Source organism: Cheilinus undulatus, linkage group 8 (genome assembly GCF_018320785.1).
Source record: "Cheilinus undulatus linkage group 8, ASM1832078v1, whole genome shotgun sequence".
NCBI classification, from domain to species: Eukaryota; Metazoa; Chordata; class Actinopteri; order Labriformes; family Labridae; genus Cheilinus; species Cheilinus undulatus.
The window spans coordinates 27,039,922-27,052,821 of record NC_054872.1 but is presented as its reverse complement, the minus strand read 5'-3'; the positions used below and the strand labels follow the sequence as shown (position 1 = coordinate 27,052,821).

The following is a 12,900-nucleotide window of genomic DNA, read 5'->3' as shown; positions in this document are numbered from 1 at the left end:
AAGTTGATATTCTGGTCTCAATATCCCAGTTAATGCATCCTAAACTACTGTTCAGCACATTCATTATAAACTAGGTAAATTTGAATAAATAGGCTGCAGGCCTTCTGTCTCTTTAAAAGCACAAAAATCAGAGTAATCCTTTAGCGGTACACAGTACATAACTATAAGATAAATGCCAACAAAATGAACAAAACTGCAGACATAAAAGTTATTTTTTTTCTATACATTTCGTCCTTTATTTATTGCAGACCAGTTTTTGTACAATGTTCATCAGGGGTTCCATTCCTTGTAATCCGAGGATGAATACAGGAAACACAGATCCATTCTTACAATCAGAATAAGTCACATCTGAATATGTGTCCGTGTGTTTATGTTTTTTGACAGGAACCCAAGAGGAGAATCCTTTAAACACTGAAAAACAGAAACAAAAAGCATATTTCAAAACACTAAAACATGAAAATAATTAACAAGCCTATTCTGACATCAATAACCCAGTTAACTCCATGAATTTCATTCTATAAATGGTATTAAACTTTCTGTGCTCAACTGGTAATTTGCTGTCATATGATAAAAGACATACCTCCTAGAGCTTTGGCAGCAGTGCTGATCAAACACTCAGTTCCTGATGAAATCAAAGCTGGCTAAAATAAAACTCAAGAAGTAAATGGAGGAAAAAAGGGAAAGAAATCGATGCTTGACCACTTGATCTAGTCTCTCTAAGTCAGTCAATCCAGGATCTCCTTAATGCACCAGCAGCACAGGAGGAAATAGAGGCACTCCTTAACCGACTGGATGAAACCATAGGCAAAGTTTCCCCCCAGGAAGTTCTTTCCTCGTCCCAGACCCATGGCCATGTCCCGCAGGTGCTGTCCCAGAGAGGAAGAGGGCATGGCCTGGGGAAGAGGACGCTGGGGATGCATGGCTCCAGAGAAGAAAATCAAACGATCAGACTGGGGCAGAAAACAAGAGCAGTCACCGAGGAGAAGCAGGAGGTGAGGTCTGACTGGGCCTGTGAAAAAGCTGAGTTCTGGCACAGTTAGATCCTCTACTTATAACCTCTCTAACATCCTGCTTTTTCTCGACTGTTCCGCTGCTTTCAAACGTGCTGATTGATTAAGGGCCTTGTTTACCTTTGTGGTGCGGTGTTTCCCTCTGTTGTACAGTACAATCCCCCCCTACAGGCTCTAATAATCCCTGAATCAGCCCCCTACTGTCACAGGTTCATCTCTTCACAAACAAGAGAGTTCCAGTAGCTCCAGTACACCCCCTCTGTTACATCCCACTCTTTGTTTAGGACAGTACATGACAGGGGATCATACCTTCCAGCTTTGTGTGCTTTGTTTAATTTCCTACTCATACCTTTTTTTTGCTGTGCTTGAAACAGCTCTTCAAAAAGAAAACCAAATACCCCTCAAATTTAGCATAACAAAAGCCAAACTCACAAAGACAGATGAATGATATATGTATTTATATATGCAATCTATATTTTCAGATACAGGTGTAAACCAACATGTTTCCCTAAAAACAAACAAAAACAGTATTAAAACAGAAACATATACAAAGTAAAAATCAATATCTGTGCACGCTATTCAAAAGTAACCTTTGGCTTTTCAAAAACACAAATTAAAAGTACAACAGCATCAACAACACATCACCACCACCACCGACAACAAACGAGAGAAAGGATTTTCATGCAACGGAAGGCATCTGTGATAAGCGATGATTACATCAGGACCAGTCACTAATGATGGTGAGTGGGTCTCTTTCAGAACACACACACTTACACACAGGAACATGCAGTAATAGCAGAGCTTAAAGCTCTAGTTTTCCTTTCTCTGACCTACTAACACCTGAACAGGCAGGAGTGTAAGTGTGTATGTCTGAATGACCCAGCTGTCACTCAAGCATGTGTGAGTGCATGTTAGATTACATATGAGCCCACTTCAGGGTCTTAGCACTAGTTGATAGTTAGCTTAAATGATCCCTTCTCATGTTTAAAGAGTTTGGCCTTGATCTTTTTTTTCCTTTAAGAAGAGCTACTTCAGTGCTGCACTGTCTGGCTCTGTGTTGCTTATCATTAAATACACAATTATGAAAACAATGATCCAACACTAATCTGACCAGTTGGAGGTCCATGTTATTTACAGATGGTAGAGAAATACCCCCTCCCAATGGTGACATCAAGTATCTGTGACTAAAAGCTGACTGCAAATAATGTGCATCAGAGAAGATTGCCATCACTGGATCTGTTTGTGGTTGTTGGAGTGTCATTTTTGCAGAGTCTTTGTTGTAACTGAGAGGCTTGTGTAAGGTTCTCCTGTAGTCTACTACATTTGAATTAAGTACATAAGGTGACTGCATTGAAGTGACGTGACTGCATTGAAGAAACAAGGCACGATTAAAAAAGATGTTAAAAAAACAACATCATGAACTGAGGGAGGAGAATAAACTACAGTGTGAGCTTCTCCTCCATAGATCCTCAAAAACTTTGTGAAAACAGCACTCTGAGGAGCAACATTTGGCTTAGCATTTCATCATAAGCAAAACATTTATGTCCTTATGTTCAATTAGCCCTGACCCATTCTGTTTGATCATACTTTTTAAAAAAGGACATTATCCCCCCACGTGATTAAAAATTAAAGCCATACACAAACATTACATAACCAGTTACTAAGACATCATTTGCATTGTTTTTTCCAGATGTAACTTCAATGCTTTGACTGTTCAACATTCTTCAGTGGCCACCATTTAAAGGGCACTCTATTACTAATCCTTTACTTTCAGACAACTCAGTAAAGATAGAACCCATAGATTGTCAATGCAAACTCATACTAAGAAGTAGATATTAGAATATGTACTAGGTAGTGTTTGTAGGCAAAATCATCACTATCTGCTTTAAAAACTCCTTTTGGATGACATATTCCCCCCTAAAACAGTCCCATTTTAAAACTCATTCTCTCTAAATATGCTCCCGATGCTGTTAGCACACAAAACAGATCACTTAGTAATAGTCATGGCTTTCTCTGTTTGTGACCAAGTTTGTGTTCTTTGGCATGACAGGTGGTGCAGACCGTGTGTTGTAAAGGTGTATCTGTGTTCACAGAGGGATTAAGGGCATACAGCTGCTTAGATTATCCCAAACTCAGAATATCCGATGAATAATGAGTCCAAAGATAACAGACAACAAAAGCAGAACATATAAAATGATCATTGGCATAGCAGTCCTCAGGTTTGCATACAGGCTTTCCTCATCAGCAGGTGTCGCTCCAGGGGTCGGTTCATAGGTCCTTAAAAGGGGAGTGGTTGGGGGATAAGATGGCCCTCCTGGTTCAAATGGAAGCAAACTTCTTCTTTTAATGCATATTCATCAGGCAGGATTATTACAGTCAGGTTTGAAGGGAGTGTTTATGTTTGAGCCTGGATCAGTCTCTCCAATAAGGATCCACTTCTGTTTTTTTTTCTTTTGCCTGATATGCTCCAGCAACAGTCTCAAGAGAAAAAAATCATTCCCCTGAATGAAAGAACACATGCTCAAAAGCACTAAAATCTCATTCAATGTCCCATTTATACTCCTTTTTTCACTTTCAGTCCCATATTTTTTTGTACATGTTTCCTCATATTAGTAAAATGTTCTCTTTTTACTTTTTCGCAGGAATTTTTTTCTTTAAAAAAAAAATTTGCATTTTTTTCTGCCCTGTTCTGAATTGAGCAAAAGGGCTCCTCCCTGGTTCACAGTAGGCTGTTGAGAAAATGCAGCAGTGCCTCTCCGTTGTGAAGCCTGATAGGTGTTGGAGCGGAGGACTGCAGGTCACAGTTTCAGTTCAGTTTCAGAAAGGACAGAAATATTTAGCAACAGCAGCATGAGAGTGATTTTGCAGAGAATCTGGTAGTTTTTTTTTTCTTTTTTGGCTTCTTTTGCAATGACGTGTGCATTTGTATTCTTGTCCGTGAACAGTGTAGTGTTGCCATGTGTAATTGAGCATATAAAGGCGTGTTCGTGTTGAATGGCTGCAGGATTGTGTGTATATTTGGAGGAGTATTTTGTTGGTGTGTGTAATGTCAAGCCCTGCGCTCTACTGGCTGCTGCAGACACACTTCGCTACCAGCTGACACGATGGGGAGTCTGTTGTCCATGTGGTAGCTGATCAGGTGACTCACGCTTTCAAACCGATGGTCTTTAGTGCGGACCTAGAGGACAAAACACAGAACAGATATGATTTTAGATCAAATTTTAAAATCAAATTAAAATTAGTATACTTGGTGGTTTTCTCAAGAAACATTTAACTCCTTTTCTAGGGGAAACAAAGCTGGTTTTCTTATTTAAAGGTGATAATTTCTAAAAATATCAAGAAAACAACCAGAATGTAGCTACACCTTGTCATTGGAAACTAAATAAAAATACAATGTATTCATGCATGTCAGTTTAAGGTTTTATCATGTCACACTTGTCCTGTCTCTTCCTTCAGTAATGTTTTGTTCAATTTATGGTACAAACTTGAATATTCTTTGTTAAAAACACATGTTTTTTTTTAAATATTCAGGATTTTGGATCATGATTTCTCATTTGGGAGGTGGTGGTGGTGGTGGTGAGTCCTGAGGCTAGATCAGTTGAGAACCACTGGTTTTGATTAATGTAACTCCTTCTTTTAAATGGAACTCATGTGTCCCACACAAGCATCAGGGAGAGAGCTTTTTGTTTTCATGCCCTTAAACATTGAAACACACTGCTTCTGGACATTACACTGGTGGACGGATGGCTCTCCGGGTGTTTTACAGGGGTAATCTAAAAGCTTTGTTTAATATTTTTTTCTTTGATTTTACAGTTGTTAAATCGCTGCTGCTTCTTTGGACTTTTTGAACTTTTCATTCATCTTGATTTATTTCCCTGATTGTTAGGCCTTTTCTAACTGCATTGATTTTATTTTTTATAACCAAAGATCTGTTTTTACCATAAGCGTTGGTAATTTTCAGTGTTATGGAATGTAAAAATACAGAGGGCTGTCCTATTTCATAGCATGCGGTACTGTGGAGTGTCAAAGTATCAAACTTTTTAAACCTATTTTAAATAGAGCCTTCCATAGGTGGAGAGAGGGGGTGGCTTACAAGGCTTAAGCCCCCAATTTTTCTTTTAAAGCCCTAAATCTTTAAGGCTGGTAAAATGGTTTATTGGTGCTGAGTGTAATGATCAATAAATGCAAAAATAAACCCTTAAAAATAAACAAATGGATGCTGCTGATCAGAAGATGGATTTTTCAGTCATGTAGTCAAACTGGGTAAAGGCAAACTTTTAAAAAACTTACTTCCAGGAGTTATTCCCATGTTCTATACATTTAAAAATAAATATCAGACCATTTCTGAACTATTTTAGGTTGAAATGTAAAAAGGAGTCATCTTCAATGCAATGTATTATGGTTTTAGAAGGACACCTTGGGAACAGCAGCATTTATAATAAATGATTTTGTGTGTAAATGTTTTTTTTTTGTAAAGATGGAACTGCATCAGTTTTTGTCATTAAGATTTAAATTTGCTTGAAAATAGTCCTTATAACTGCCAGATGAGCAAGTAATTGCTAGAAAAGGACCCTGGACCTTCTTAAGTTTGAACTAAGCCTCAGATATAAAACACTTCTGGCTCCACACCAGAATCATGCTAACAATAATGTTCCACTGTGGAACTAATCCTCCTCCCTCTCCCTCTCCCTCTTCGACTCACCACTCCCTCTGGGTCGACAAGCAGCAGGTGTTTAGGCTGACCCCCTTGCTGTCCTGTGAGGACATACTGCCCAGGCGTCGTCCCAGACTCCCTCACCAGAAAGTCTCCATCGCGGGTCAGAAGCCTCTCTGCTTCCCTGCGACTTAAACTGCCATGGAACCAGGTCTCACACTGCAGCTGCTGCACCAGAGGGGGCGCTGCTGTCACTGAGCTGGGGCCACTGTGCCCAGAGACCCCCAGGGCATCATCAAATGGCTCTATAGAAATAAAAACAAGTTAATATGAATCATTTTTGTGCATGGTATTTGCTATTGTCTGAATTTCTTTAGAGGTGAAACAAAACAGTATCCCAAATCCAAATGTTCTGGCAGCCTTGTGTTTTACTCTGATAGTTGACTATGCCTTTAATGTGAAAGGCTTTATGCAGTCAACCAATCACGTTACATAAAATGCCCCTGTAATGGACAAAGGCACTCTAATTCCCTTATCTCCCTCTGAGGCTGCCTTCTGTGGGCAGCTCCACTCTTCAATTAGGCCGTCATATGGAATGTACAGTACACACCACTCTGCTCGTTCCCTTAGCAACTAATTAACCCTCTTCTCTTCACATGGTATAACAAATGCACATCTGAGCTACCAGTAATTTTGGTCTTTTGATTAAAAACCAATATAATTGTTTACAGGAAATGCAGGTTGTTTTATTTCCCAGAAAGCTAGTCACATATCCACATTGTTTCAATGTTTTTAGCAAGCACTCTTCTCCTCTGATATTCCCAACAGGCACTTACTCATGTCAAAAGCATCTCTGTGAGCATTTCCATTAGCTGCAACAGGGGGGCGGGGTTTGTCCACATTGACGTATGAAGGGTCATCAAACAGTTCCCGTCCTCCTTCTTTGGCACCGACTATAAAAGAAAAAAAAAAAACATTATCAGACAGTGACCTTGGCACATATTCCCATTTTCTCATCAGTCATGCACATTAAAGGGCAATTTAATGAGCAAAAGTGAGATAAAATAAAACATCGAAGACAAGAAAGAGAAAATGACAGAAAGGGTGATTTATGGAGAATGATGGGGGGATGCAGACAGTCGGGAGGAGGCGGAGCTCACCTGGTAGAGGAGGCAGAGGCTGCTTGTGAATGTCATTCTGACCTGGCTGTCCATAAGGCTGCAAACACAGATGTAAACATGTAAACAAATGAGCCACACTCACAGGGGGCATATTGTGTTGTATATACACGTACATATAACTATAATAGGGGTGAAAAAAAAAAAAAAAAAAAGGTCCACCAAGCAACAGCAGATACATTACTGTTATCTTCTGAGCACTCCTAGTTCATACTGTGTGTTTTCTTTCATTTGTATCATCAGTGAGCTGCAGTAAGAGCAGTATTAGGCCCTGTTCACGCTTGTATGTGAGTATCTCGTACACCCTTTGTGTTTGTGTGTACTTTTCTCACCAGCGTGGCTCCTGGGCGGGTCCTCATGTCGATCAGGCCACCAGGGGGAGGCTGTTTTCCAGGGAAATTATTATAGTAAGGGACGTCTGGAGGTGGAGCAGCCTCATCATCTTCTTCCTCCCATGCAGAGCCATCAAACGGAGCCATCCTGAAAGAAAAGGGTGGAAACAAAAGAGAGAGATGCTTTAAGGTTGATGAAACACAAACAGCAGCTTATGTTGGCTAATTTTTCATATTTACCTGTCATGTGGTGTGACCAGTTTGGGAGGGTTCTTTAGGTACTGTTTAAAGCGTAGTTCAAAAGCCTGGCCAATGGTGCTGATGACCTCCTGGGCCAAACCCTCTGAACACTCCAGGATGTGACATGCTGAATAAAAGAAAGCACATATGTTTTATAGGGATGCTGTAGCAACATGTTCCTCAATTAAATGCCTAAGCTTGCAAAATAAATCAACCTGCAGGCAAAGTATAACACCACATCTCACAAACAATATTAAATAAAATGCTCTTTTAGATAAATGTATGTCTTATCTGCAAGTGTGTAAAGTAACTAGTTACATTTACTCAAAGTACTGTTACTGAGCATGTTTGGAGGGGACTCTTGTTCCACCAGTGGTAGCTTAAATCTGTAAAGAGTCATCTGCTCTTAGCTCCACCCAATACCATCTTAAATCTGGGGGGATGTGTGGGAATCATGCCCTTGGGCAGAGTGTTTAGAAGTGTTTTATATCTTGTGTTTAGATGTTGCCTGTTGTACAGTGATCCCTGCTGGGGATTGCTGTTTTTGATCTGTGACACATCTGCACCATGATTGAAGTTATCCACAGAGTTAGAGTTACTGTCTGTGACTTGAGGTGTTCCTAAAGGATGCATAGAACATATTATTCATCAGTATGCATTGCCTTGCTATGAGGTTGAACCTAGGGCTGAACAATTTGGGATCGAACTGTGTTTTTGTTTTTCTCCTCAATATTGCAACTGCAGTTTAATTTCTGATCATTTTTTTAAATTCCTCATCTTATGTGTTTAAAAAAAAAACACACAATGGGGCAGCAGATAGCCTAGTGTTTGGGGTGAATCCCACGAATGCGGACAGTCCAGGTATCTCCCCCATTCTCTCTACTCACTGTTCTCCTCTCTCTAAATAAAAGCACAAAAAAGCCAAAAAAGAAATCTTAATAAAACAAACAATAAATCATTCTATACTCTAACAAACATAATAGAGTTGATTAAACTAAGGCTAAAAATTCTAAAAAAAAATGTCCAAGATTATTTTGACTCATTGCAAATTCGATATGACCTGTTGTATTGAAGGGAATGCTGATTTTTTATCTTTCTCATTTTCCATAAGACTTATACAAAACTGAACAAAACAATGCAAAGTTGGATTTTTTGCAATCTATCCTAAAAAAAATAGTTGATGCTTCAATGTTTGCATGTTGTGTTGTGCATAACATCTCTGCCTCAAAAATGTATTAAACTAGTATTCGGACACATTTTAGGTTAAGAAATGTTGCTTATTCTGCAGTTTCAAAACTGTAGTATATCATATTGGGATTTAATCTAAATCTGGATGAATTGCCCAGCTATAGTAGAATTTCTGCTTTTTTCTCGCCAGAAGAAATCCACCTTGACACAGATTTTCTAGAGTTATTGCAGCTCTGTCATCCTGTAAAATATTCAACATCTGTGTAGTTTAGCTATATGTAATATGGCCCAATATAGACACATTTAACTTTCTATGAGTTTAATTAACACTGTCCTTTTTACTGTGTATTTAATTTATTATAGAAGTGTGACTTTACCTAAAAAACCTGGTCGGAAATCTATTCTCTTATTGTTCTTGCCAGTAAGAAAAGATAATATTTTACCGTTCAGCTCCTCAGTAGCTACTCAGTACTTTAACTTTACTTTTTACTTGACTTGAGTAGATTTGTGTCTAAGTGCCTTCATTTTTTTAAATTTTACTTTCGGTTTAATTATCAGGTCCAAATCAAACAACGAATCAGGGTTAACCTGCCCAGAACCAGCTAACTGCAGCAACTCCATGTGAAGCATTTTGGAGTTATTTGGAACCAGTTTAGCTTCATACTTGTATTGTCTGGCCTTCATATATTTTTTCCTCCACTGGAACATTCATGTTGCTTAAGGCAACTTTAAAACCATCTAGTTTTAAATCAAATTTTAGAGTCATAATAAAAAAGAGAAATTGTAGGAGCTTTCACTGGATGTATTCCCAATGTTTTTGATATATTTCATTTTTCCACTGTTTTAGTCATCCATTGGGAGCAGAATCAATGGAAAAAAGGGTTATTTCCTTTACATAACATCATCAAACGGGATCTATCAACCCACATATTGACAGATTTAGAACCCGAGTATGAATAAAGGACACTTTGCTCTGAATTTGAATAAGAGTCCTTATGCTTGCTAAGCCAATTAAGCACTTAATACACTGCTTCTTCCTTCACTCCCCACACTGCAACTCTAGTGGGCTGTGTGTCAAATTCAAGGCAAAGGAGGCATTTCATCTATAAAATAGGATTTGTTTACATTTCAAAAGAATGGCTTGGAAGTATTTAAAATAAGACCCCACTTTACATTTTCTGTTTACCAATGTCTCTATGTGCATGGAAGCTCTGATTCAGGGTTTTTCCACTAAATATTTGCATCCAAACTCTCCCCATGTTAAAACATTATCATCCTCTTGTTTATAAAGGAATATCAACTTGTTTTTTGTAGTTATGATCTGAGAAAAAACTGCAGATTTTAGTTGTCATAATGAGTTGGCATGTTCTGCAAATAAAAAAAACCTAAAGGAGGGTATTTTATTTGGAAGTGGGAGAACTGTTGTATAAAAAAGAAAACAAAGCATAGAGAAAACATAGTTTGCAGTGGTCTTTTTTGCAGTGGTCTTTTTAATTATTTCTGCATTAAGACCTGAATATGAATTAAGCAGATTCTGCTCTCAATTGAATACAGAAGTGCTACTTGCTAAGCCAGTTTAGCGGTAAAATTCTTCCTCCACCCTGCACACTGAATCTCCAGTGGGTGGTGTGTCAAATTTGAAAGGGAGTAAGAAATAGAAAGTCGCTCCTTTTTTCTTTTCTAAAACAGATTTTTTTCTTATTCGTGGGTTTTTCTGAAAGTGTGATCTAAAAACCAAATCCAATGGGACTAATGTTTAGAAAAATTAGCAACTCTTGCAGGAAATAATCAAGGACAACGTATAAATTGGCTGATGCTGCCTGAGTGAAGATGTCATGCAGCTGTTTCTGCTCACCTCGCTGGTTGACAGGGTCTTTGGCCACATATGCTACGTACTCTGCTGTATCCTGAGGGAGACAGGGTCAGACAGTTAGGGGGAAAGGGAAATTAGAAGGAGGACGAAGTGATGGGCAGGTTAGGGATAGAAAGGTTAGAAAGGAGAAGAAGAAAGAGCAAAGGCAGAAGCTGAAGGCACGACATAAGTTAGAAACATACATTCAACTGAAAGAGAAATGACAGGAAGTAATGAGATCAAGCTTGGAAAAGAAGGACTGCAAACCAGCGACGGCAGCGATGGAGTGAGTGGTACTGATAGGAATAAACGATGACAGAAGACAGGAAGGAAGGTTATGCAGGCTGAAGAAAGATGGAAAAAAAGCCAGAGTGAGATTTGAGCTAAGAGAGAGAGAGTGTCGGGTGACTCACTGGGTCTCCTCCAGAAGCGAAGGAGATGGACTGCATGTGATGGTTGGCGATTATCTGTGGAGAAAAAGAAAGAAAGGAAGAGAGAGAGGGGGAGAGAGACAGAAGGAGAGCACGTGGGTGACATGAAGTATGTGGGAAGTGAGATGAAAGCATGTGGATGGAGAGACAAATGTGGAATCATTACTGAGAAAAGTGTTTTTTTTCCTCCATCGAACACCATCAGCTGCAGCAGAAAGAAAAACTAAGTAGGGACAATGGATGGAAACACCTTTTTAACAGTCTGCAACAACCGCCTGTGTCGGATCAATAAATACTCCAACACTTGCTAATGCTCTGTGCGCAATGTGTGGACTACATCTGATGCCTAATTTGTGAATGGATAAAATATGAGAAGGGCATGTTTCTTTTATGCTGTTTGTGCATCAGCTCCTTAAAGAAATTAATACTGTACGAAAATGAATTCCTGTTCAATTGCATTGCAGAAATGAAGCAATGATAAAGGATGCATTTGTTTAAAGAATGAGTGAGGAAAACAAAGGAGAGAAGTTTGAGTTTATCTGGGAATCTCCTGAATGTCCAAAAAGGTCACGATACACTAAAAAAGACTTTATTAAAGAAGAAATTTAAAATACGTCGTTGTAAAATATTAAGGTGAACCTTTCTGGAAATAAACTGTTTGTATTATCAAAGTTCCAGTGAGATTCCTAATTTGCTTTAAGCTGAACGGTACAGCTCATCTCTTTGCTGATTTTTTTCTTGAATTTGTATACCAGTTGTTTTTTGAACACAACAAATTGAATCCTAGATCCATCTTAAATGTCAAACATGAAACTAACAATGAATATTTGGAGTGGAAAATACAAACAGAGGGTGTTTTGGCAGCATGCTGTGTATCACTGCTTCAGACAGCTCCCTCATGGCAGTCGAGACTGGTAGAAAAAATGTTGCTGATGGTCTTGTTTACCTGCATGATGCATCTTAGCCAGACATAGTCACCTTATATAGCCCTGCCCACTCAACCTACTGCAACTGTCTTTCAGCTTCTGCTCTATCTAGCATCCTTTCCTTCATTTATTGTGCAATCCACTCAAATTGACAATTGACATAATAAAATAATATTAACAGAAAAAATTATTTGAAGTAATTACTTTTCAATAAATGTTTGCACAAAGTCACGTCTAATAACTTCTAGCTTACACACAGACTCAGACTGCTGTCAAGGCAGTCACTGGAAGTCTAACCTGACACTCCAGATGACCGTTACATATATCCATTGCACGGGTATATTTCTCACTCATCTGGTAAATCTCATACAAAGCATTTGGGAAGGGCAGGACTTCAATAAAAAAATCTTGCAAGATGATTGGACAAATGTTCTGTTTGTCACATTCATGACTGGCCCATCAGAGTGACAAGACAAAATGAGATAGTAGACGTACCCAGCTCCAGTGCATGTAAAAGCCTATAAGGAGATGCAGGAGTGCAAAAACACCTTCTCTGCGAAGAGAACCTTTCAGCGTGGCTCTTAGTTCTTGTTTTAATAATAAAGAAAGGTGGTTGCAACTGATTAAAATGTCACTTTTCTACAGTTATACTGCTACTATACTATAGCAACATATAAGCCAATCACTACACTCAATGCAGCCATTGCTAACAGCTCAAAGTACAACCTAACCCAAACCATAGCTACAGTTTTCTTCTCCTCAAATGACGCTGCTTGGTCAGGGCCATTTTCGTTTAGCACAAACATTGTGGATTAAAGCTTTTCAAGATGGATTTGCCTGATTACAGTCCAGCAAATCCACCTGATTTGAAAGGTTACTAGAAGTCCAAAAACAATCAGGGGTACAAGCCTCATGTTTTCATGGAACATAAGATGAATACAGGCAGGCAATTCAGGCTAGTAGCGATTAAGGTTGTCACAATACCACAAACTTAAACTAAACTACACTTAAATCTAATAATATCAAAACCACTTCTGATACTATAGCAACCCAGCAGAAGTCTTTAGATTGTTACACACTGAGTCCAGT

General features: G+C 38.8%; 2 protein-coding genes across 6 annotated transcripts in view; both read right to left on the bottom strand.

Moving 5' to 3' along the window:
* Positions 1–208: 208 nt before the first annotated feature.
* Positions 209–1,314, bottom strand: LOC121513975 (lens epithelial protein). The gene has a single exon (XM_041794026.1). The coding sequence runs from the start codon at positions 918–920 to the stop codon at positions 726–728; it is 195 nt and encodes a 64-aa protein (XP_041649960.1). The 5' UTR covers positions 921–1,314; the 3' UTR covers positions 209–725.
* Positions 1,315–1,451: 137 nt separating this feature from the next.
* Positions 1,452–12,900, bottom strand: part of shc1 (SHC (Src homology 2 domain containing) transforming protein 1) — a 37,312-nt gene continuing 25,863 nt past the window's right edge. For all 5 annotated transcript variants that reach the window (XM_041794022.1, XM_041794024.1, XM_041794025.1 and 2 more), the window contains 8 exons: positions 10,868–10,921; positions 10,458–10,509; positions 7,415–7,541; positions 7,175–7,322; positions 6,825–6,882; positions 6,501–6,617; positions 5,713–5,969; positions 1,452–4,188 (listed from right to left, as the gene is read on the bottom strand). In XM_041794022.1, coding sequence (XP_041649956.1) covers positions 4,060–4,188; positions 5,713–5,969; positions 6,501–6,617; positions 6,825–6,882; positions 7,175–7,322; positions 7,415–7,541; positions 10,458–10,509; positions 10,868–10,921 — 942 coding nt within the window. In that variant the 3' untranslated portion in view covers positions 1,452–4,059. The remainder of the gene's footprint in view (positions 4,189–5,712; positions 5,970–6,500; positions 6,618–6,824; positions 6,883–7,174; positions 7,323–7,414; positions 7,542–10,457; positions 10,510–10,867; positions 10,922–12,900) is intronic.